Source organism: Schistocerca serialis, chromosome 9 (assembly GCF_023864345.2).
Source record: "Schistocerca serialis cubense isolate TAMUIC-IGC-003099 chromosome 9, iqSchSeri2.2, whole genome shotgun sequence".
In the NCBI taxonomy this organism is placed as follows: Eukaryota; Metazoa; Arthropoda; class Insecta; order Orthoptera; family Acrididae; genus Schistocerca; species Schistocerca serialis.
In genome coordinates, this window is record NC_064646.1 from 352,915,878 (window position 1) to 352,943,325 (window position 27,448).

At 41.6% G+C, this 27,448-nt stretch overlaps 1 protein-coding gene across 1 annotated transcript in view; it reads left to right on the forward strand.

Moving 5' to 3' along the window:
• Nucleotides 1–27,448, forward strand: part of LOC126418465 (DNA-directed RNA polymerase III subunit RPC2) — a 187,262-nt gene that overhangs the window by 39,391 nt on the left and 120,423 nt on the right. Inside the window, exon 5 of the mRNA XM_050085233.1 lies at nucleotides 12,025–12,192. Within this exon, the coding sequence (XP_049941190.1) occupies nucleotides 12,025–12,192 (168 nt within the window). The remainder of the gene's footprint in view (nucleotides 1–12,024; nucleotides 12,193–27,448) is intronic.

Genomic DNA, 27,448 nt, shown 5'->3' on the forward strand with positions numbered 1-27,448 from the left:
TCTACAAGGGAAACATTATACATAAGTCTTAAGTCAGCAAATGTAAAAATACCAGTGTTCTGCTTTGCTTGCTTCTAAAAATGGTGTATCTTCTTTTTGCACTTATAGTCTTGTTCTCGTTTGGAAGGTATGGTCTCTCTCTCTCACTGACTGACTCTGTGTGTGTGTGTGTGTGTGTGTGTGTGTGTGTGTGTCATTATCCTCTTCATTTTCTCTCATTATTTCCTTATTTCAAATTCATGCTGCAGACTTCCCTATGGTGCCATGCTTACTACCTTCAGACATTTAATAAAAACAGACTTATGATATGTCACTGAATAAAATAGTGAACAAGTGTACTGATTCCAGAATGAGATTTTCACTCTGCAGCGGAGTGTGCGCTGATATGAAACTTCCTGGCAGATTAAAACTGTGTGCCCGACCGAGACTCGAACTCGGGACCTTTGCCTTTCGCGGGCAAGTGCTCTACCATCTGAGCTACCGAAGCACGACTCACGCCCGGTACTCACAGATTTACTTCTGCCAGTATCTCGTCTCCTACCTTCCAAACTTTACAGTGTACTGATGTCAAAAATATAAGTGTTCAGAGAGGAAAGTGTGATTTTAAGTTCAACCAGTGCTCGTATTTACACTCTCACTGTTCCTCTCCATAGGCATTCATTGTACTTAACACTAAGAGTAGAATTCTTAATTTATCTTAAACATTTTGTATTAACAAATATCTCAGGCCTTACACTGTCAAAACCATACCTTGGTCATGTATAAACCATTCTGCTTATGAATATGCCCAAGAATCTTTTTAAACTTTACAAATGATTTGTTTTGTACATTGAGCGCATCAAAAAGACTTTGAGGTTTCTATTTAATGTATGTTTTAAGCATAGTTTTGAGAACAATTCAACATAGAGTGAAAGAACAAAGGTGCTCGTTTAGTTGCATGCATGCTTATAAACTAGTTCCTCAAATTTATGCTTGAAGTTTTTGTAGTAAACATGACTTCTGAAGAGAAAGCAGTCTTTGTTTTGCAGTTTGCAGACAGTGAAATCGCAGAATGTCTTTAACCCTCAAGTGGGCATGCCAGTTTTCATAACACAAGTAGGTTCATGGCGTACTTTTTACATGTGTAATGAATAGCTGTCTTTATGTGACCAAGGTAAACATGTATGAGCAAAATCACAGTTTAATCATAGTTTAATTAAACAATGACAAAACAAATGTATAGTATGTGAGCTAAATCACTGTTTAAATAAAGAATAATAAAATAAACTTCCATTGTATCACTCTGTTGCTGTGTACAAGTGTTACCTCACAGTAATGACCCACTCGGAACATTAAAGAGTGCAGTTGCTTCAGATCCCAGCCAAATGTTTATGTGATTACTAATTATCCTGTAGACAACTGGGACCGTGCTGCTATCTCGTAATCCTTGGCATTTTCTTGCACGGATCGTATATGTTTTTCCGTCTAGTTCACTGACTGTTGTATATTACTGTTGCTCATTTGGATGAATGAAACCCCAATTTACCACTGTGTTAGCTAAAGCAATAAAGAAGGAATAGGTACGGGCTCACAATTGTAAAACAACAGTGGAATGGTACAAGACAATGTTACATGTGGTTGGTGCACTTTAAGCATAGCGTGCCTGCTTGAGGGTTAAAAGAGAGGACTCTGAACTGAATGTTTGACTTGCAACTGTCTTTTCTGGAGACTCAGTAAATTAGTTTGTAGGATGAGCAGCTCCAATTATGGTTGTGTAGAGAGTTTTATGAAAATGCTTGCAAGTGTGTCATCATTTACAGCCTTTACAAACTGTGTTACTAATAAACTACAGTTTGTGTCGATTTTGTAGATAAAATTGTAATGCTTGAAGAAGATTTTTGTATATGTTATCTTTAGTGACAAATCAACATTTATCTCAGCTGAAGGGTGGGCATGCCAAAGGTCTGGTTGGTCAGAAACTTGCTGAGAGATATTGCAAAGGGAACGAGACATCTCAACATTGAACATCGTTGTTGTGTTTTTCTTTTGTACTGAAGCAAGTGTGGCAGCAGTTGATATTCTTGATATCATACAATTTTAGTTCTTTCCTCAATTGTGAAATTTTTGAGAACATAAATAGATGGTTTGAAATTATAAATAGTGGGTTTTACTGAACTCTTGTACCAGGAAGAAATGGATGAGTACAGGCTTATCAACACAAAATCAAATATGGCTAATACAGGAGTATATATAATAACCAACAAGAAAACAGGACTGCAGGTGAACTACATGAATAACATAGTAAATGGTTTATCATAGCCAAGATAAACACGAAACCATGGTCCAGCACAGTAGTACAAGTATATATGTCTGCTAGGTGTCCGCACGATAGAGAGACTGAAAAAATTGTGATGAGGCAAATAAACTATTCAGTACATTAAGGGAAACTTAATTGTAATGGGAAATAAATTGTAATGGAAATCAGTAGTTGGTGCAAGAAGAGAACAAAGACAGTAGAAGAATCTGCGCTAGAAAAACAATGAAAGAGGAAATTTCCCGGTGTAATCTGGCACATAACACAGTTTAATCATTGCAGACAACTGGGACTTGGAGACACTGGATGGATTCTGATGGATTACAAAATGGTAATATAAGAATTTAGAAACCAAGTTTTAACCCACAAAACATTGCAAGTAGCACATATGGAGCCCACTCATAATTTATTGGTTATGAACTGCAGAGTACAATTATATACATATATTCAAAAGCCTAGTGAGTTAAGGAGATGGTTCCTAGAAAAGTAGAAAGAACCAGAGAGTGTTGAGAATTTCAGACTGTGCATTAGGTGAAACTAAGCGAAACGGGATAGAAGAAGAATTAACAGCCGTGAAAGACATAGTAATGCCAGCAGAAGGAAACCTAGTCAAAAAAGCAACACCCAGCAGAAAGTCATTTCCCTCCTCACTCCTATGACATGCACATTTTATATGCCCCCCAAAAACCCCCAAAACCAACAATCCTGGATGCCCCATTGTAGCTGGTTACTGTGCCCCCACTGAAAGAATTTTGGCCCCCATTGACCAATACCCTCAACTAATTGCCTGAAATCCAGTCTTCCAGTTCACAGATACCAACCATTTCCTTAACTGACTCTCCACCGTCCCCATCCCTTTACCTCCTGGATCCCTACTTGTCACTGTTGTTGCCACTTCCCCATAGATCAACACCCCTCTTGCCCATGGTCTTGCCACTATTGAACACCACCATTCCTAATGTCCTATAGACTCCATACACCCTACCTCACTCCTCATACACTTTACTAACTTTATCATAACACACAACTACTTCTTCACTGAAGGGAAAGTATACAAAGAAATCTGCTGCACAGCCGAGGCCACCCACATGGTACCATCGTATGCCGTCCTTTTATGGGCTGTCTAGAGAAAACTTTCCTAGCCTCCCAAAATGCCAAACACGTAGTCTGGTTCAGAGTCATTAGTGATATCATCATGGTGTGAACTTCCAGCATATCTGCAGTGACAGGAACTTCTGTACGCAATATGCTGAAGGTCTCACCAAGGTGTTCTCAGATAGGCACTGTCCCCCATACCTAGTCTGCAAACAAATCTGCTTTCCCATTTTCCCACACACCCCCAATCTTCCCACCACCCTCGACAACCAGCGGCAAAGGAGTGCTCCCTTCATCATACAGTACCACACCGGAGTGGAACAATTGAACCACATTCTCCATCAGTGCTTTGAATGTCTGTCGTCATGCTCTGATGTGAGGGACATCCTACCCAAGATCCTTCCATCCCCTCCACATCCTACCCAAAATCCTTCCCACCCCTCCTAAAATGGTGTTCCATTGCCTCCCTACCTCCACAGCATCCTAGTTCATCCCTATGCCGCTCCTAATCTGAACCCCTTGCCACAGGCACCATATCCCTGTGGAAGAACCAGGTGTAAGACCTGCCTGACCAGCTCACCAGCACTTCTTATTCCAACCGTGTCTCAGGCTAATCTTACATCATCAGAGGCTGCAATCGTTGCACAGCTTTTTGTATTGGTATGACAACCATCCTGCTGTCCACCAGGATGAATGGCCACCACCAAACTGTGGCCATGTGCATGGTCGACCACCCTGTGGCATAACATGCAGCTGAACATAACATGCTTTATTTCAGTGGCTGATTTACAATCCGGGCCACTTGCATCCTCTCCTTCATGACCAGCCTTTCTAAACTGTGCAGATGGGAGCTCTCCTTAAAACACATTCCCTGCTCCTGAAATTATCTCACCCTCAACTTACAGAAACGTACTGTCCTCACACCACACACTCAACACTTCCCATTCCTTTATCCTGTAACTTCAGCCCTATTCACATCCCCTCACCCTCATTGTGTGCCATCCTGTGCCAACAGACCTGCCTGATTTTCCCACATCCCTGTTCCTCTCCTTTTCTGCTCCACTCCACTTCCTGCCCCTTTACCCCCAATCTCCCTGCCCCACAGCCTCCCGACTCTGTGTCTGGCTGTCTTGTCCTGCATTTCCTTGCCTCTGTTTAGTCCTAAACAGTTGCAGTTTTTTAGTTATCATAATTTGCCCCTCTATACAGCCTAGTAGTTACTTATGCGATTGATTAGTAACATCAGGGGTATGTGCAGAATTCTGTTGATTGGACTCTGTCTTGAATGAGCATACGAGAGCAACATGTTGACTTCTCACTACATTAGTGATCAATGACTTTAAGCTGCTGGTGCCATAGTTCAATGCTTTGGGCTATAGGAGGTGCTGTGCCATTCTTTTGAAGGAATCACTCTTCTCAGTTTCAGTTGAATTGCCCCTGTTGAAATGGACATTTTGTTCCTGTGTTATCCACATCCAAACTCAATAGACATTGAATAATGAATGAATGAGCTAGTGAGTCAATTGTACTAGTTAGACTCACACCAGCAATCGGACTGTGGAATGTGGACAATGGATGGACCGGTAACTTGCAGATATCTATGTGTGTTCTTTTTAGCAAGTAATGTGTTTTTAATCACATATAAATTACAGAAGTCCATCATTTTAAATTCAGAATTCATTTAGTTTCCTGAGTCTCATTTTAGATAAGTTGAATTGGCTGATGCACCTGAGAGATGCATTAACACTCAAAATTTTGGTGATGCACCTGTAACAAGACATAGGGATCAGACCGAACTTATTTGTTTCAGTTTTATAGAGTCTTTGTACAGTCACGGATTGATTACAATTGCACAGTGTTGGACCTGCTAGGATATCTTACCTGAAGATGCAATCCACCATGCATAAATTGGTTTTGAGACAGTATTCAATTCCCATCCTCTCTGTGGAGTTCACTGAACTCCCTCTTTACAGCAGGTAGAAAATACTGTTTGAAAGGCCTGTAAAATATAAAATCGCTAAAATTGCTAGCTCATCTTACCATTGTTGCTGTACCTCACCCCCCTCCCTGCTCTCCTTCCACTTTTTTAGGGGCAAAATATTTTGATCATCATCATATAAGGTGAGGAAACCCTTTGGGATTTGTTAGAGTTTACTTCAAGAGTTGTTCTTTAGAGATGCCTTTAGGTATTTATGGTTGGAGCAAAAAGCTGTCTTGGATCCCTTCAGAAGTGTAAACTTATTTTAGCTCTAACATGTTTTAAAAATGAAAGCACCCCGAGTGTACTTTTAAATTGTCAGTGTACAATATTTGGATTAGCACTGCAATTTGGTAAAGTAGACATAAAAGGATCCAACCAGAGAATCACTCTTGACTGCTCCTTAGTTTTCCATGGACATACCCTCACTATTTACTATCCAGAACCATTTCCAGTGAACATTAAGATATGTAAATAATCCTTAAGGTACTAGAAGCAGATGAGACATTATAGTAGTAATAACTTTCTTGTCCAGATTCAGTCACTGCTCTACAATCAATCCAATTGGTGTGACAAACATTACAAAAAATATCCAAATGATCCATACCATTTTTATCTTTTTACTAACACTAGATAAGGCTGCAGCATTCTGGATACAAGAAAACTAAAGCTTCAAGATCACTGTTGAATCAAAAGGTCGTGCACTGATGAGTTACTGGGAGTGGAAAACTTGCTGCTATCAGTGAAACCAATTGTCTGTCTCTGCCATTCTTCCATTCAGTCAGAGAGAAATGAAGAAAATTGCTTACAAAACATTTGTCGAGCCCTTCATAGAACACTGCTCAAGTGTGTGGGCCTGTACTAAACAGGACTAACAGGGGATGTGGAACATAACAGATTTACCCATGGGAGAGAGTCACAGATATGCTGAAGGAACTGAACTGAACTGAACTGGCAGACACTGGAAGACAGATGCAAATCATCCTTTGAAAGCGTACTCACAAAGTTTTAAGAACCAAGTTGGAGTATACAAAGGGCTTGATCCCCGTGTCCTCAGTCACTCCTATTTCTGGCACAACAAACATAAAACAGATTTAGGTGATGAATCTAGAAATATAAATCCTCTATATATATCAGTAGCATAGGGATCACAAGGACAGGATTAGATTAATTGCAGCACACATAGATGTTTAAACAACCATCGTTCCTGCACTGCATGCAAGAATGGAACAGGAAGAAGCGTTAACAACTGGTGCATTGGGAAGTATCCTCTGTCATGCACTTCAATTACTTATAGAGTATGGATGAACATATACATGTAACAGTGGCACTGATATGTCTCCATGTAGCACATCTTTTTCTCTTACTCATTGCTTTCTTAATTAATTGAAGAACTCGTAATTATTTTGGTGGTGCCTGTGACATCTCTATGTACATCTACAGCTACATCTACATACATACATATATACATACTCCGCAAGCCACCATATGGCACGTGACAGAGGGTACCCTTTACCACAATTAGTTGTTTCCTTTCCTGTTCCATTTGCAGATAGAGCTAGGGAAAAATGGCTGTCTATATGCCTTCATATGAGCCCTAAATTTCTCGTATCTTACCTTTGTGGTCCCTATGTGAAATATGTGTTGGCAGCAGTAGGACTGTTCTGCAGTCAGCTTCAAATGCCAGTTCTCTAAACTTCCTCTGTAGTGTTCTTCGAAATGAATGTCTTCTTCGCTCCAGGGATTTTCACTTGAGCTCCGAAAGCATATCTGTAACACTTGTATTCTGATTGAACCTACTGGTAACAAATCTAGCAGCTCGCCTCTGAATTGCTTCAATGTCTTCTTTCAATCTAACCTAGTGTGGATCCCAAATACTTGAGCAGTACTCAAGACTAGGTCACATTGGTGTCCTATATGCAGTCTTCTTTACAGATGAACAACACTTTCCTAAAATTCTCCAATAAACGGAAGTCGACCATTCACCCTCCCACCAAAACCCTCACATGCTTGTTCCATTTCTATTGCTTCGCAACGTTATGCCCAGATAATTAAATAAGGAGACTGTGTCAAGCATAACACTACTGATGCTGTATTTGCACATTAAGGGTTTGTTTTTCCTACATTAAGGGTTTGTTTTTCCTACATTAAGGGTTTGTTTTTCCTACATTAAGGGTTTGTTTTTTCTACATTAAGAGCAAGCTGCCATTCATCACACCAACTAGAAATTTTATCTAGGTCACCTTGTATCAACCTACAGACACTTATCTTCAACACCTTTCTGTACATTACAGCATCATCAGTGAACAATAGCTGCCACCCTGCTTGCCAGATGATTTATGTATATAGAAAATAGCAACCGTCCTATAACATTTCCCTGGGGCACTCCTGATGTTACCCGTCTCTAATGAACACTTGCCATCAAGGACAAAATACTGTATTCTATTACTTAAGGAGTCTTTGAGCCAGGCACATATTTGGGAGCCTATTCCATATGCACATACTTTCATTAACAGACTGCTATGGGGTACCATGTAGAATCTAGTTCGGAAATTTAGAAATATGGAATCTGCCTGTTGCCCTTCATCCACATTTTAATGGCATATGTGTGAGATTCTATTGGCAGGCCAGCACTCAATTTAAGTGGAGACTTGTGTTATGTTTTAACTGATGATAGGATGAGTCTGATATGTGATTGAAAATTTTGTGAATTCTTGGAACTTCAGCCTCAGCTTATAGGCTTCTGGTGTTAGTGTGTTGCAGAATGCCTGGCTAAGATATTTAGTTTAATAGCAGACAACCATACCCACCTTATACAGTATTTTATTCTCTTAACAACCTTTGTTTTTAACAGTGCAGGAAAAGACAGATTGCTTCTTACTGTAAAGAAGACACATCAAATTGCAGACACACACAATTAAGATATTCACATATAGCTTTCATCCACAGTCTTCATCAGTAAAGGACACACACACACACACACACACACACACACACACACACACACAAACACACACACACACACACAATTCATGCGCTCAGGCCATTCACACACACATACACACACAAGCAAGCACACCTCACGCACACATTACCGCCAGCTCCAGGATCTTGGACTGGAATGCAACATCATGTGGGATTCAGGCAACAATCTGGAGGGGATGGGGAAGGGGAAGGAACAGTAGTTTATGGATGGGCAGAGAGATAATTGCTGTCTGGTGGAGTGTGTAGGGACTAGGCTGATAATATACTCAGTGTCAGGAGGCTGTGGGGCAGGGAGGTGGGGTAAAAAGGAGCAAAGAAGGAGAGGAGTGGGGAAAGACAGGCAGATGCGTTGGCAGAGGGCTGCAAGTAAACAGGGTGAGAGATGGGAGTGGGGAGGAGATGATAGGACAGAGAGGGTGGAAACTGCTGGGTGGAGGGTGTGGGGAGTGTATGTCACTGTAGGTTGAGGCTGGGATGATTAATGGGAGCAGAGAATGTGTTGTAAGGATAACTCCCATTTGCACATTTCAGAAAAGGTATTATTGTAGGGGAGGACCCCTCTTCTTTTTTGCTCCTTTTTTCCCCACTTCCAGCTCCGCAACCTCCTGATACTGCACCTGTTGTCAGTCTAGCTGCTGCACACTCCCCCAGGCAGTAATAGTCTCTCTCCCCAACCATACACTACTATCCCTTCCCATTCCCCTGCCCCCTTCCCCACACCCTCCAGATTGCTGCTTGCATATCATGTGAACATCAAACACATTCCTGTAACCTTTGCATACATTTTCTCCTGCCGCCATTTGATGAGTAGATCTCTTATGTATTCAGTATCTTTTATGTGTCCTTCACCCCTCTTTCTCGCCCTCCCTCCTTCCTTCCCCTCCCCCCCTTCCTTCCCCTTCAACACTTCTGCCAGAAGAAGGATCCACTGGCTCCAAAAACTTGCATAAGATAGCCCTTTGTGTGTGTGCGTGCGCACTGCTGCCACTGCTTGGTGAGGAGGTTTTTTTTTATCTATCCAGTTACATTATATTAACAAACATACTTAGGTATAGACAAAAGAATTACTTCTGTTTACCTTTAATTAGGTTTTCTTGTACTTTTTATCACAAGTGTAACTGCTTTCTTGTGGAGGATTCATGATTTATACAGTTGTATCATTTGGGTCACATGCAGATACTTTTGATGATCTATTCATTTCTGATAGCTGACAACTACTTGTGATACCACCTATCATTAGACTGAATGATATATTATTATTCTTTATTTTACAAAATGTTTGGTTGATGCAGTTTGGATCTGTCTTTGTCCACCATTTTGGTGTGGTTGGATGGTCTTTTCTGATACCAAAATTGATAAAGGAGTGACACATTAGGGTTAGTTGATTCCATACTTGATCCAGTCCATGTCTCCTCTCTTTTTTGTAGCCAGTTATGTGCAAGTTTTAGATACATACTTAGTAATTTTTATTGAGGCTATTAGCATTTATGCACAATTCTCTTGTGATATTTTCAGTTTAACAGTGTGTTTTTAATTGCATTTATTGTTCATACCAAAAACGATTTGCTCTGTAAGAAAGTGCGTGGTTTTATTATAAGTAGATAAATGGGTATAGTAACTCCATAAAATAAATTATATACAATGATACTGAATTACAGATTTAAGAATTGAATCTTGCACTTGTGAAGAGTGTAAGCTTAACATTGCAAGGCTGGAACATGTACATCAGAAAGCTGAGCCAGTACCTATGAGGAAAGAAAGAAAGGTGCACTGTAGTAGTCAAGTGCAGTTACTTACTTACCAACTCAAGATATCTTTAAAGAACATTACTTTGCAGTCCATTCACCTCCCCCTTGTCGCCTCCACACACACACACACACACACACACACACACACACACACACACACGGCAGAGTTCTGTGTCCCTATCAGAGATCAGTGCCAGTGTGGCAAATTATGTTTTAAATGTTGTATTTGTTTCAAGCAGTAAAATGTGTAGAACCTATGAATTTCAGAACTGTAATGATTGCATACTGTGTTTGTAATAAACATGCTTAGAATGACTTTTTCATTAAAGCATATAGAATTTTTGTGATCTATACATTATACAGGGTGCTACAAAAAGGTACGGCCAAACTTTCAGGAAACATTCCTCACACACAAATAAAGAAAAGATGTTATGTGGACCTGTGTCCGGAAACGCTTAATTTCCATGTTAGAGCTCATTTTAGTTTCATCAGTATGTACTGTACTTCCTCAATTCACCGCCAGTTGGCCCAATTGAAGGAAGGTAATGTTGACTTCGGTGCTTGTGTTGACATGCGACTCAGTGCTCTACAGTACTAGCATCAAGCACATCGGTACGTAGCATCAACAGGTTAGTGTTCATCACGAACGTGGTTTTGCAGTCAGTGCAATGTTTACAAATGCGGAGTTGGCAGATGCCCATTTAATGTATGGATTAGCACGGGGCAATAGCCATGGCGCGGTACGTTTGTATCGAGACAGATTTCCAGAGCGAAGGTGTCCCGACAGGAAGACATTCGAAGCAATTGATCAGCGTCTTAGGGAGCATGGAATATTCCAGCCTATGACTCGCGACTGGGGAAGACCTAGAACGATGAGGACACCTGCAATGGACGAGGCAATTCTTCGTGCAGTTGACAATAACCCTATTATCAGTGTCAGAGAAGTTGCTGCTGTACAAGGTAACGTTGACCACGTCACTGTATAGAGAGGGCTACGGGAGAACCAGCTGTTTCCGTACCATGTACAGCGTGTGCAGGCACTATCAGCAGCTGTTTGGCCTCAATGGGTACACTTCTGCGAATGGTTCATCCAACAATGTGTCAATCCTCATTTCAGTGCAAATGTTCTCTTTGCGGGTGAGGCTTCATTCCAAAGTGATCAAATTGTAAATTTTCACAATCAACATGTGTGGGCTGATGAGAATCCGCACGCAATTGTGCAATCACGTCATCAACACAGATTTTCTGTGAACGTTTGGGCAGGCATTGTTGGTGATGTCTTGATTGGGTCCCATGTTCTTCCACCTACTCTCAATGGAGCACGTTATCATGATTTCATACGGGATACTCTACCTGTGCTGCTAGAACATGTGCCTTTACAAGTACGACACAACATGTGGTTCATGCATGATGGAGCTCCTGCTAATTTCAGTAGAAGTGTTCATAAGCTTCTTTACAACAGATTCGGTGACCTCTACGCAACCCCTGTGCTAAATGTAGAGACTCTTCGTGCTCGTATTGTGGACGGCTGTGATACAATACGCCATTCTCCAGGAATGCATCAGTGCATCAGGGATTCCATGCGACAGAGGGTGGATGCATGTATTCTCGCTAACGGAGGACATTTTGAACATTTCCTGTAACAAAGTGTTTGAAGTCACACTGGTACGTTCTGTTGCTGTGTGTTTCCATTCCATGATTAATGTGATTTGAAGAGAAGTAATAAAATGAACTCTAACATGGAAAGTAAGCGTTTCCGGACACATATCCACATAACATATTTTCTTTCTTTGTGTGTGAGGAATGTTTCCTGAAAGTTTGGCCGTACCTTTTTGTAACACCCTGTATGTAATATATGTAACTATCTTTTTATCATCCTTTGTAATATACATGGTACTTAAGAATACATGTGCTTATTGTTATAGGTGATCCTGATGCAAGAACAGTTGGCTCGCAACAGGATTATTGTAGAGGATGACGGCAAAGGTGGTGTTCAGTGTCAAGTTACAAGCAGCACTCACGAGAAAAAGTCTCGAACAAATGTTGTTGTCAAAAATGGAAAATATTACCTAAAACATAACACACTGCAAGATGTAAGCATAATTTTTTGATGACTTAAAAGCATAGTTATAAAATAACCCATAATTTTGCTATTGAAATGGTTTTGATGTGTGTGTGTGTGTGTGTGTGTGTGTGTGTGTGTGTGTGTGTGTGGGCGCGCGCTCGTGCGTGCGTGCGGGCGTGTGTGTGCCCGGGGGGGGGGGGGGGGGAGGCAAATGCGATTGTGTGAGCGTGTGCCCTCTCTCCTGCCCACCCCTCCCTGACACACACACACACACACACACACACACACACACACACACACACAGATATCTAAAAACAAAGATGATGTGACTTACCAAACAAAAGTGCTGGCAGGTCTATAGACACACAAACAATACACACAAAATTCAAGCTTTCGCAACAAATGGTTGCTTCATCAGGAAAGAGGGAAGGAGAGGGAAAGACGAAAGGATGTGGGTTTTAAAGGAGAAGGTAAGGAGGCATTCCAATCCCGGGAGTGGAAAGACTTACCTTAGGGGGAAAAAAGGACAGGTATACACTCGCACACATACACATATCCATCCACACATATACAGACACAAGCAGACATATTAAAAGGCAAAGAGTTTGGGCAGAGATGTCAGTCGAGGCGGAAGTGCAGAATCAAAGATGTTGTTGAATGACAGGTGAGGTATGAGTGGCGGCAACTTGAAATTAGTGGAGGTTGGTGCCTGGTGGATAACGGGAAGAGAGGATACATTGAAGAGCAAGTTCCCATCTCCGGAGTTTAGAAGGGTTGGTGTTAGTGGGAAGTATCCAGATAACCCGGACGGTGTAACACTGTGCCAAGATGTGCTGGCCATGCACCAAGGCATGTTTAGCCACAGGGTGATCCTCATTACCAACAAACACTGTCTGCCTGTGTCCATTCATGCGAATGGACAGTTTGTTGCTGGTCATTCCCACATAGAATGCGTCACAGTGTAGGCAGGTCAGTTGGTAAATCACGTGGGTGCTTTCACACGTGGCTCTGCCTTTGATCGTGTACACCTTTCGGGTTACAGGTCAGGAGGGTAGTTGCGGGATGCGAAAGCTGTTGTCAGGTTGTTGGTGTAATGGTTCAGGGATTCCGGACTGGAGCAGATTCGTTTGCCACGAAGACCTAGGCTGTAGGGAAGGGACCGTTTGATGTGGAGTGGGTGGCAGCTGTCATAATGGAGGTACTGTTGCTTGTTGGTGGGTTTGATGTGGACGGACGTGTGAGGCTGGCCATTGGACAGGTGGAGGTCAACGTCAAGGAAAGTGGCATGGGATTTGGAGCAGGACCAGGTGAATCTGATGGAACCAAAGGAGTTGAGGTTCGAGAGGAAATTCTGGAGTTCTTCTTCACTGTGAGTCCAGATCATGAAGATGTCATCAATAAATCTGTACCAAACTTTGGGTTGGCAGGCCTGGGTAACCAAGAACGCTTCCTCTAAGTGACCCATGAATAGGTTGGCGTAAGAGGGGGCCATCCTGGTACTCATGGCTGTTCCCTTTAATTGTTGGTATGCCTGGCCTTCAAAAGTGAAGAAGTTGTGGGTCAGGATGAAGCTGGCTAAGGTAATGAGAAAAGAGGTTTTAGGTAGGGTGGCAGGTGATTGGCGTGAAAGGAAGTGCTCCATCGCAGTGAGGCCCTGGATGTGCAGGATGTTTGTGTATAAGGAAGTGGCATCAATGGTTACAAGGATGGTTTCTGGGGGTAACAGATTGGGTAAGGATTCCAGGCGTTCGAGAAAGTGGTTGGTGTCTTTGATGAAGGATGGGAGATTGCATGTAATGGGTTGAAGGTGTTGATCTATGTAGGCAGAGATACGTTCTGTGGGGGCTTGGTAACCAGCTACAATGGGGCGGCTGGGATGATTGGGTTTGTGAATTTTAGGAAGAAGGTAGAAGGTAGGGGTGCGGGGTGTTGGTGGGGTCAGGAGGTTGATGGAGTCAGGTGAAAGGTTTTGTAGGGGGCCTAAGGTTCTGAGGATTCCTTAAAGCTCCGCCTGGACATCAGGAATGGGATTACCTTGGCAAACATTGTATGTGGTGTTGTCTGAAAGCTGGCGCAGTCCCTCAGCCACATACTCCCGACGATCAAGTACCACGGTCGTGGAACCCTTGTCCGCCGGAAGAATGACGATGGACCAGTCAGCCTTCAGATCACGGATAGCCTGGGCTTCAGCAGTGGTGATGTTGGGAGTAGGATTAAGGTTTTTTAAGAAGGATTGAGAGGCAAGGCTGGAAGTCAGAAATTCCTGGAAGGTTTGGAGAGAGTGATTTTGAGGAAGAGGAGGTGGGTCCCGCTGTGACGGAGGACGGAACTGTTCCAGGCAGGGTTCAATTTGGATAGTGTCTTGGGGAGTTCGATCATTAGGAGTGGGATTAGGATCATTTTTCTTCGTGGCAAAGTGGTATTTCCAGCAGAGAGTATGAGTGTAGGACAGTAAATCTTTGACGAGGGCTGTTTGGTTGAATCTGGGAGTGGGGCTGAAGGTGAGGCCTTTGGATAGGACAGAGGTTTCGGATTGGCAGAGAGGTGTGGAGGAAAAGTTAACTACTGAATTAGGGTGCTGTGGTTCCAGATTGTGTTGATTGGAATTTTGAGGTTTTGGAGGGAATGGAGCTGGAAGTGGGAGATTGAGTAGATGGGAGAGACTGGGTTTGTGTGCAATGAGAGGAGGTTGAGGTTTGCTGGAAAGGTTGTGAAGGGTGAATGAGTTGCCTTTCCGGAGGTGGGAAACCAGGAGATTGGATAGTTTTTTGAGGTGAAGGGTGACATGCTGTTCTAATTTGCGGTTGGCCTGTAGGAGGATGCTCTGAACAGCCGGTGTGGATGTGGGAGAGGAAAGATTGAGGACTTTTATTAAGGATAGGAGTTGACGGGTGTGTTCATTGGCTGAATTGATGTGTAGGAGAAGGATTAGGTGGGTGAGGGCAATGGATTGTTCAGTTTGGAACTGGTATAGGGACTGATGGAAAGAAGGGTTACAGCCAGAGATGGGAACTTTAAGTGTGAGGCCTTTGGGGGTAATGCCAAATGTCAGACAAGCCTGAGAAAATAAAATATGCGAGCGTAATCTGGCTAGGGTGAAGGCATGTTTGTGGAGGGAATGTAAATAAAACTTAATGGTGTCATTGTGGCGGTGTTGTGGGGGTGACATGGTATTAGAAGGTGGAAAGTGTAACATGAGGCTGAAATGAAAATGAAAATAAAATATATGGGGAGAGATAAAGGTGAACTAGAAAGTAACTGGAGATCTGTTATGAAAAAAGGCGAAAAAGTGTTGGTTAAAGCTGGGCTACGTTGATCCTGTGGTGAACTTGGGTTGGTAGACAACGATGTGCACAAAGGTTAGATGGTTGTGTTGCCGCCAAAACACGTTGAAGGATGGAGAAATTCGGGAAAATTTCGAAAAAACTGCGTGTAAATGTATTAAAAGGAGTGGTTTTGTGGTGGCAGATTATGAAAATGAGACTAACAATTGTCTGGCGCAGAAATAATGACGTTAAAACCTGTGGCAAGCGGCTAAAATTTATCAGTGATGTGGGAAAAACGGAAATGGAAATAAAGCGAAAGTTATCAGAACTAGCCGAAATGGTTGTTAAATAGGTGAAAGGAACTGTTTGTGAACCAGAAACGGTGGCAGTGTGCTGTATATTTAGTTTTTGTGGATGATTCAGATTCCTCATCAAGCCTGAGTACTGATAGAGTGAACACATCAGAGATAACCGGACTCCAGGCAACACCCTCGTGGGGTACAGCAGCCATCTTGGCAAGCTCATGAGGTGGCACCAACCTCTAACGAGTGTTTACTGATATACTGCAGCCTGGCAGTTGCAGCCAGCCTCTCGTTAGTCACTAGTCTTTCATACATGCCAATGAATAGCAGAGCATTTTGACCATAGTTTAAGATATAAAGTTGTGATGTTGTTACAGTCTATCAGCTGGAATGACATCAGCAGCAAGAAAGCTAACTGTAAGATTGGTGTTTGTTTTTAATTATTTTTCTGTACAATTAACTAAGTAGTTATTATATTTTTGCATTGCAAGTATTAGTAAATTATGAAGAGAGAGTCTAACAACAGCTGAATCTCACTGGTACAAATTATTCATTAAGAAATACTTTTGAATATATGTATAATTGCAGCTTATTCCTTTGAAAATGAGATAATACAAACATGCATTTTGTGCAGAGAACCATATATTTCTGTTGTTGTCTGTTTTTACTATGATAGGCACTTTCCCTGACGAGTAACAGTTTTGTGAGGAGTCTAATTGTTTGCACATTCTTGCACTTCACTTGACCTTCTAACACATGAATAGTTTTTTAAATGTAATTCCTTTTGTTTCAAAAGCAAATCTTTCAATGGTTCTTACCATTTGTTGTTTGTAGGAACAATTGTGGAACTGGTTTCTTCTGTGTTGGGAAACATTTTTATTGTTTCTGACATTTTTTCATCACATCTGTATAGTTTTGCTTTCAGTTGTGGTTGTGGTGGCTTATTTGATATGTTAAATAATGTACATATTGCATTCCATATACAAGTTTCCTAGGTTCCACATTCAGTGATATGACTGGAAGTGTAGTGAACAAAACTTCATTTTGCTGCGTGGATATATATGACCTCTTTTCTCAAAAGGTCAGGTCTTTTGCTGTTTACTCTCCGTTTTTTTGTACTGAAAAAATATCTGTAAGTTACAAGAGAATTATAAATAAACTGTCCTGCATAGCTTCCAGGGTCCCCAAGAAACTAAAAAAACACAAATGTGATGCAATTTTTTAGTTGCTGTCCATTTTTATGGCACTAAATGCATTCCCTTTTGTAAAACAACACTATTTTACTAATCAGTATAAATGATACTATTCACACTCATTTGATTTCGTATTCAGTAGTGTAGCTTTCTGTCCGCTCGGACTACTATTGTTGCAGTGTATAACAAAAATGAGCAGTAGTTTTGTGACTGTATGCGTTAGACTGTAATTTTGACCTTACCTGATTAACGTTCTGGATTTGGACTTTTCCCTGGATTGTGGTATATGTTTAGACAACTCGACTATACTCTGAACTAGTGCTGAATATTAATTCACCTGATGATCTCCGCTGTCAGTTACCATCAGAACCAGCAGTTTTCTTCTGCCAGTCTCTTTCTTATAATTAGTACAAATAATCATAAACTGTGTTCCTACCTGCGGAGAATAGTACAGAAAATTGACAATGAGAACTTCTTTGCTGTGCAACTTTTGCATTGCGGTATGTATCCTGAGTTTGTTAAGTTGTGGCAGTAGCAGTTACTGCAACAGTAGGAGTAGCAATACCTGGAGCAACAGCAACAGTGAGACTTGTAGCAAGAGATGCTAGTAGCAGCAGACACATCTTTACAACTTTTGCAAAATCGACAACAGTTGGCTGCTGCAGTGGGCTCGCCTCACTGCCCACCCTTTGTTTGTTTATATGAGGCAAATGGGAGATGGAGGGATTGTTTATGTTGTTTTGTTCTTCACTGCAGGGCAAGTCAAATAACTGACCCTAGATATCAATGTGCACTCTTACTGTCTTGTAGTAGTAAACTGTACGAAGCGGTGCAAAAATTATGCCCACTCTCAGATCCTAGTAGTTTGAGTTTTTCTGATATTTGTGGTTTGCTGACTGACTATTAGAGCCACAAATGTTGTTATGGCACGGCTACGGTTTAACCAATGTGTTAAGCAACATAAACAATCTCTACGCAGCATGGGCTGCTGACTTACAAGGTTTGGGGCGCAAGTTTAGCTTTTCATGCAGTGTGGTATTTCATATGTGGACTCTGTAATATGTGATGTTATTATCCATCTTGCTCTGGATTGAGATGTTAGTGCAAAAGCTTTAGAGGTGTCTCATCCCACATTGAGTGATGTGTTAAATATTGCCAAAGCACACAAGTAACTGCGTCAGTGCAAGCTCTGTTTCACAAATCTACAGGTGTTGATGTTAGTAGTCTGTTGCTGTTGTGCTCCACACTCAACTTAACGACTTTCAGTTGATGTAATTATCAATTTACCAAGTACCTATTTGTCTGGTGACACAGGATTCAGTAGTTAGTGATTTCTTGCCCTTATCATTGATAGATGCACATAAACAGAAGCACTTTGTTCATTGTTGGCATGTCCGCAAATGAGCAGAGACTCATGTAATGTTTTAGACCCCAGAAAAGTTAATGCTGTCCAATCTTGTCCAGCATCAACGATGTCACTGCCCTTTCTGTGATGTCATCTGTTTTGCATGCCACGAACTGGGGCACTTTGAGAGTGTCTAGGCGGGTGTGCATCAACAGCTTAGGCCATCAGCGCACTGCACGCTATCTTGCCGATGCCTGTGGCAGCAGTGGGCGATATGCAGTGTCTCATGTTGTAACTGGACACTCGAGGGATCACAGTGGATCTCCAGTGGGACACGGGTCAGTCGTGTCTCTGATTGGTGAGAACACACACCAGTGCTTTGGCTTCCCACAGCTGCAGTCTCTTCAGCACAATGTGATGGTGTACAATGGCCAGTCAATTCCATTGCAAAGTCAGATCATCATCCAAGCTAACAAGGAGAGGTCCCCAGATGTACGATCGACTTTTTGAAACTGTCTGTATGATGCTGTAGGTTAAGAGTCCAGGTATCATGCACTACAGTGACTCAACCTGGTGGGTCCTCCTTTGTGAGTAATTGAGGGGAAAAAAAATCAAAATTTTGTGGGGCAGTCAATATCATTAAAAAAAGTTATATTATCTAGTCTGGTTGCGTAGTATAATGGATAGGATAACAGCCTCACATGAAGGTTGTTGTGGATTTGGATCTCCGGTGCACATAGTTTGTTTATTTTATTTTTTTATTTTTAAATCTTTATTGAAATTACTTTGATCATTATTTTTATTCAATTGATTGGTTTAAATGTAATTTTTTTATTTCTATTTTTGTAACATCATTTTAGTCACCGTATGAACTTTTTCATTAGTTTCATTTTTCTGTTCATAATTCTTTTTCCAATTGGAATTTTTGTGAGTGTGAATTTTATTACATTTGCCTGCTATAACATTCAATTATTTGAAAATTGCAGTCTATCAGTTAAAAAACAAAAGACGAAATAATCTATTTATATTTGTGCAGTGGTGTCAAAAATTTATTACCAGATGTGCAATATTTTTGCTCTTGGTAATCATCATACAAACTTTTAAAACATAACCTTAATACCTGTTGCACTGTGGACAACATAGTGCAGATGTAAATTTAAATGAAAGATGGGTTTATAAGTAAAATGAAATTCAAACAAAATGAGAACTAGATATAGTGAATGCAGTAATGCGGAAGAAAGAACAGGGTGATAAAGCAAAATAAATTAAATCAAAATTAATACATTAAACTAATTAAAACACATGAACAATGATTTCAAGTGAAGAAATAATGACAGGAAGAAAAATGAGAGCAAATGAAGAAGTTGATATTATGATTAAAATTATGCGACAAAGGCATGCAACCAAAAAATTACATTAAAATCAGGTAACTGAATAAATATGATGATCAAAATCATTCCAATAAAGATTTAGGAAAAAAACAAGCTTTCTGCAGGTGATGAGCTTTGAACCCATAACATCCTGCATACGAAGCTGTTATCCTGGTCATTATACCACTCAGCCAGTCTATACAATGCAACTATTTAAATGCTGTTGAATGTTACACAAAATTTCGAATTTTTTTTGTCCTCAATTACTCGCAAATGACGGTCCACCAGGGTAAATGGCTGCAGTGTGTGATACATAGGATCTTTACCTACATTACCATATAGATAGTTACAAAAAGTCGATTGTACTGCAGGGGATCTCTCCTTGTAAGTACAAAAACATTGCTTGGCAGCTAATGTTGATTGCAATTATCTCCTGGAGACAATAACTAACATTTTTAGTTAGATGCTTTTGCGTTTTTTGATTTTCAAATTCAGGACCAGGTTAATTTGGTTTCACCTGTGATCCTATTCACAGAACTTGATGCATTGTGTTCACAATTTAAGCAACTGTTTAAACACACATTAGGTTGTGCAACAGTGTTCCAGGCCCACATTTCCTTAAAGTGTTCAGCAGTACCTAAGTTTTTTTAGGGCTTGTCCGTTGCCTTTTACTATGTGTGAAAAGTAGGTAGGTTGCATAATGTTGGTGTTCTGTTACCAGTATCGCCTAGCCAATGAGCTATGCCCATGGCTGTGGTTCATAAACCTAATGGATCACTTCACATTTGTGGTGATTCTTAGTTTACCATTAATGCTTAAGCAAATGTTAATTTGTATTCACTTCCTCAACAGGAGGAATTGTAGGCTGCATTGACTTGGGGCCAATAGTTTTCAAGGATATATCTCACTGATGCTTACTTTCAATTGCATGTACATGATCAGATGAAACAGTTTTTAGAGTTTAATATGCCATGTTATATCTGAAGTGAAAGGTGTCTCAGATTCTCAGTCTAGCCCGAATATTGATGGAGAGAACACATTGGAGATACTCGAGCTCCAGGTGACACCCATGGCTTGTGCCTGCATGGGGGAGCAGCCTCTTTGGCAAGCCCGTGAAGTGGCGTCACCCTCTGACAACTGTTTACTGATATATCATTGTCTGGCAATTGCGGCCACTCTGAAGTCTTACATACACGCCATTGGCTAGCAGAGTATTTTGAGCTTGCCTGATTACCATTTTGTGATTTGAACTTTTCCCTGGATTGTGGTATATCCTTAGGCAACTTGGTTATGCAGTGACTTGAATTGATTATTAATTCACTTCGTGATGTCTGCTGTCATTCACCACCGGAGTCACCTGTTCCGTTCCTTTGGTCTTCTTGCTACCATGAATGCGAATAATCTTAAACTGTGTTTCTGCGTATGCTGAGTAGGGCAGAAAAATATAGGTGGAGAATTATAGGAAACAATAAGGTTTTGATTGGTAATGAATACCATGTTGGCTTTATCACAAACTCCAGTTCTCTCTTTTTCTGGTATATCTACAAAAAAATGTTACTTTATTTTTTATGCTTTTTTTGTTTGATGCAACTCACACTCTCTGTAGGTTAGGCTTAACTGTTAGGATTAATTTTCAATTTGGAAATTTCACATCCATTAAACAATAATAGAGCTATCATATCACAGGCATTATGAAATACAAAACTCTGGACAGTTTTCAATTTGAATTTCATCCCATATTTTACTTCATTGGTAACATGGTGGAAGACACTGACAATCTCAGAATAAACATGTGTAGATTAGGATCTAACATCCCATTGACAGCGAGATCAATAGTAAAGATTGGGAACCAACTGGGATCCGTGAGGTGAAGGGGTGTGGATAATTGAGAGCGGGTGAAGGAAATAATTGGTGTCTTTGATATGAGGGTCTAGATTTTGGACAATGGGTTGGAGGTGTTGGTTAATGACCAGTGAAAGACCTGCCCAGTACACCCACACAGCACTTCCTTTTCTACATCTACATGATTAGTCTGCTATTCACAATAAAGTGCCTGGCTGAGGGTTCAGTGAAACACCTTCGTGCTCTGTCTCTGCTGCTCCACTCTCAAATGGCACGCGGGAAAAACGAACACTTAAATTTTTCTGTGCGAGCCCTGATTTCTCTTATTTTATCATGATGATCATTTCTCCCTATGTAGGTGGGTGCCAACAGAATGTTTTCACAATTGGAGGAGAAAACTGGTGATTGAAATTTCATGAGAAGATCCCGTCGCAACAAAAAACGCCTTTGTTTTAATGATTGCCATCCAATTCACAAATCATGTCTGTGACACTATCTCCCCTGTTTTGCGATAATACCAGATGAGCTGCCCTTCTTTGTACTATTTCGATGTCATCCGTCAGTCCCACCTAATGCAGATCCCACACCGCACAGCAATACTCCGGAATAGGGCGGACAAGCGTAGTGTAAGCAGTCTCTTTGGTAGACCTATTGCACCTTCTAAGTGTTCTGCCAATGAATCACAGTCTTTGGTCTGCTCTACCCACAATATTGTCTATCTGATCGATTCAATTTAGGTTATTTGTAATTGTAATCCCTAAGTATTTAGTTGAATTTACAGCCCTCAGATTTGTGTGACTTATCGTGTAATCAAAATTTAGCTGATTTCTTTTAGTACTCATGTGAATAACTTCACCCTCTTCTTTATTCAGGGTCAATTCCCACTTTTCGCACCATACAGATATCTTATCTAAATCATTTTGCAAGCCATTTTGATCATCTGATGACTTTAAAAGATTGTAAATGACAGAATCATCTGCAAACAATCTAAGACAGCTACTCAGATTGCCTCCTATGTCATTAATATAGATCAGGAACAATAGAGGGCCTATAACACTTCCTTGGGGAACGCCGGATATTACTTCTGTTTTACTCAATGACTTTCCATCTATTATTATGAACTGTGACCTTTCTGATAGGAAATCATGAATCCAGTCTCACAACTGAGGCGATACTCCATAGGCACGCAGTTTGGTTAGAAGATGCTTGTGAGGAATGGTGTTGAAAGCCTTCCGGAAATATAAAAATATGGAATCAATTTGACATCCCCTGTCAATAGCACTTATTACTTCATGAGTATAAAGAGCTAGTTGCGTTTCACAAGAACAATATTTTCTGAATCTGTGCTGACTATATGTCAATAAATCATTTTCTTCAAGGTACTTCATAATGTTCGAATTCAGTATGTGTTCTAAAACCCTACTGCAAATCGACGTTAGTGATATAGGCCTGTATTCAGTGGATTACTCCTACTTCCCTTTTTGGGTGTTGGTGTGACTTGAGCAATTTTCCAGTCTTTAGGTACGGATCTTTCTGTGAGCGAGTGGTTGTATATAATTGCTAAATATGAAGCTATTTTATCAGCATACTCTGAGAGGAACCTGACAGTTATACAATCTGGACCAGAGGCCTTGCCTTTATGTGATTTAAGCCGCTTTGTTACACTGAGGATATGTACTTTTATGTTTCTTATCTTGGCAGTTGTTCTTGATTGGAATTCAGGAATATTTACTTTGTCGTCTTTGGTGAAGGAGCTTCGGAAAACCGTGTTTAATAATTCTGCTTTATTGGCAGTGTCATCAGTGTCTTCACCGTTGTTATCACACAGTGAAGGTATTGATTGTGTCCTGCCACTGGTGTGCTTTATGTATGACCAGAATCTCTTTGGGTTTTCTGCCAGATTTCGAGACAGAATTTCATTGTGGAAATTATTAAAAGCATCTCGCATTGAAGTACGCGCTATAGTTCGATCTTCTGTAAAACTTTGCCAATATTGGGGATTTTGCATTCTTTTAAATTTGGCATGCCTTTTTTGTTGCTTCTGCAACAACAATCTGACCCGTTTTGTGTACCATGGGGGATCATACCATCACTTATTAATTTATGTGGTATATCTCTCTCAATTGCTGTTGATACTATCTCTTTGAAAACATTCTATAGCTTTTCTACACTTTCTTGATCAGATTGGAAGAAGTGAAGACTTCTCTTAAAAAGGTGTTACGAGCATTTTTATCAGTTTTTTTAAGTAGATATACTTGGCGTTTCTTTTTGATTGTTGTAAGTGTTACGGTATTCAGCCTAGCAGCAACTGCCTTGTGGTCGCTAATCCCTGTATTCATCACAACAATCACTATCTGTCCAGGATTATTTGTTGCTAAAAGGTCAAGTATGCTTTCGCAACCATTTATGCTTCGAGTGGGCTCATGAACTAATTATTTTCACAATAATTTACTGAGAAAGCATTCAGTACAATTTCAGATAATGTTTTATGCCTGCTGTCGGCTTTAAACGTATAATTTTTCCAGCATATCGAGGGTAGATTGAAGTCACCACGGACTATAATTGTATGAGTGGGGTACTTACTTGAAATGAGACTCAAGTTTCCTTTGAACTGTTCAGCAACTATGTCTTCTGAGTCGGGGGGTCGCTAAAATGATCCAATTAATAGTTTAGTCTGATTGTCAGGTATAACCACTACACATACTATTTCATGTGAACTATCAACTTCAATTTCGCTACAAGGCAAACTACCTCTGACACCAATAAATACTCCACCACCAACTGTATTTAATCTATCCTTTCTGAAAACTGTTAGATGGTTTTAAAAAATTTCGGCTGAACTTATTTCTGGCTTTAGCCAGCTCTCTGTACCTACAACTATTTGAGCTTCAGTGCTTTCTATTAGGGCCTGGAGCTCTGGTTCTTTCCCAACGCAGCTCAATTTATAACGACAATACCAATCATTTCTCAACTACCTTACTGTGTTTTACCTGCCCTCTTTTAGACTGACTGCCCTTCTCTGGTTTCCTGAGACCCTCTAACCTAAAAAACCACCCAGTCCCTTCCACACAGCCCCCACTACCTGTGTAGCCACCTCCTGTGTGTAGTGGACTCCTGACCTATTAAGTGGAACCCGAAAACCCACCACTCAATGGTGCAAGTCAAAGAATCTGCAGCCTACATGGTCACAGAACCGCCCGAGCCTCTGATTCAGACCCTCCACTCGGCTCTGCACCAAAGGACCACAGTCGGTTCTATCGACGATGCTGCAGATAGTGAGCTCCACCTTAATCTCAGAAGCAAGACTGGCAGTCTTTACCATTTCCGCAAGCCGCCCGAAGCCAGACAGAATCTGCTCCGATCCAAAGTGATACACGTCATTGGTACCGACATGAGCCACCACCTGCAGTTGGCTGCACCCTGTACTCTTCATGGCATCTGAAAGCACCCTTTCCACATCCGGAATGACTCCCTCCAAAGTGCACACGGAGTGCACACTGGCTTCCTTCCCCTCCTTGGAAGCCCTAAGTGGCCCCATTACGTGCCTAATGTTGGCGCTCCCAACTACCAGCCAACCCACCCTCTGTGAATGGCCATACCTTGTGGGCCAAGAAGTTTCCTCTGGAACAGGGTGGATGACTGCATCTGGCTCAGAGACGTCATCAGCCACAGATAACACCTGAAACCTGTTCATCAAACAAACCGGGGAGACTCTACGATCGGCCCCTCGGAAAGTTTTTCGCTGCCTGCCAGATGTTGGAATGATCTCCCACTCGACCACGGGTGAGGGGTCAACCTCAGTGCAGGCAGTACCTGGGGAGGTCACAGCAGTGGACCGATCGGAGGACACGTGGGACGTGCTCGACGTCCTTCGCATCCCCGTGTCCGATCCCCCACAGTGACGCGCCTTGGCAGCAGCCTCAAGCTGTGTGACGGAAGCCAGCGCAGCCTGAAGCTGTGAGTGAAGGGTCGCCAGCTCAGCTCGCATCTGTACACAACAATAACAGTTCCTATCCCTTACTGCAGTCGCTCCTGTTTGAAGCTCGTAAAAATATGTAACAAGCGAACGGTGTACTTGCCTTATTAGTAGCAGGAACTAGCGGTGCACTCTCGCTGACAGACCTACCACAGGCATATGCTACCACATTAGAGGCTGGACCACCTGTGAAAGCAGCCATGTCACATACCAGCTCTGCTGCAGTCATTGCACAGCTTTTTATGTTGGTGTGACTACCTGTCAGGATGAATGGCCACTGCCAAACTGTGGTGAAGAGCAAAGTGAACCACCTTGTTCACAACATGCAGTGGAATGCAATATCCTAGATTTCAATGGCTGCTTCACAACCTGCAGCATCTGGATCCTCCCCTCTACAATCAGCTTTTCTGAACTCTGTAGATGGGAGTTTTCCTCACAACACATTATCCACTCCCAAAATCATCCAGGCCTCAACCCACAGTAACCTATTGTCCTCTCATCCTCAACCCAGCAGTTTCCACCCTCTCTGTCCTATCACCTCTTCCCAACTCACGTTCCCCTCACTCTCATTGTACACCATTCTCTGCCAAGTAAAGGGACGAGAGAGGCAGTTCTGACGTTACGGCTAATAATGGAAGCAAGGCTAAAGAAAAATCAAGACACGTTCATAGGATTTGTCGACCTGGAAAAAGCGTTCGACAATATAAAATGGTGCAAGCTGTTCGAGATTCTGAAAAAAGTAGGGGTAAGCTATAGGGAGAGACGGGTCATATACAATATGTACAACAACCAAGAGGGAATAATAAGAGTGGACGATCAAGAACGAAGTGCTCGTATTAAGAAGGGTGTAAGACAAGGCTGTAGCCTTTCGCCCCTGCTCTTCAATCTGTACATCGAGGAAGCAATGATGGAAATAAAAGAAAGGTTCAGGAGTGGAATTAAAATACAAGGTGAAAGGATATTAATGATACGATTCGCTGATGACATTGCTATCCTGAGTGAAAGTGAAGAAGAATTAAATGATCTGCTGAACGGAATGAACAGTCTAATGAGTACACAGTATGGTTTGAGAGTAAATCAGAGAAAGACGAAGGTAATGAGAAGTAGTAGAAATGAGAACAGCGAGAAACTTAACATCAGGATTGATGGTCATGAAGTCAATGAAGTTAAGGAATTCTGCTACCTAGGCAGTAAAATAATCAATGACGGACGGAGCAAGGAGGACATCAAAAGCAGACTCGCTATGGCAAAAAAGGCATTTCTGGCCAAGAGAAGTCTACTAATATCAAATACCGGCCTTAATTTGAGGAAGAAACTTCTGAGGATGTACGTCTGGAGCACAGCATTGTATGGTAGTGAAACATGGACCGTGGGAAAACCGGAACAGCAGAGAATCGAAGCATTTGAGATGTGGTGCTATAGACGAATGTTGAAAATTAGGTGGACTGATAAGGTAAGGAATGAGGAGGTTCTACGCAGAATCGGAGAGGAAAGGAATATGTGGAAAACACTGATAAGGAGAAGGGACAGGATGATAGGACATCTGCTAAGACGTGAGGGAATGACTTCCATGGTACTAGAGGGAGCTGTAGAGGGCAAAAACTGTAGAGGAAGACAGAGATTGGAATACGTCAAGCAAATAATTGAGGACGTAGGTTGCAAGTGCTACTCTGAGATGAAGAGGTTAGCACAGGAAAGGAATTCGTGGCGGGCCGCATCAAACCAGTCAGTAGACTGATGACCAATAACACAACTCTGCCAATGACCCCACAAGTCTTTTGCCCTTCTCTACTTCTCTCTTTTTTTGCCTCCCCCCCCCCCCCCCCCCTTCCACAGCCTCATGATGCTGAACCTAGCTGCCTTGTTTGGCTGTCATCTAGTCCCTGCACGCTCCACAAGGCAGCGCTGACTTCCCTCCCCTCCACCCTTACCCTGATTTACAGAACACTATGTGGGATGTGTGAATGAATGAATGAATGATGTCCAAGTG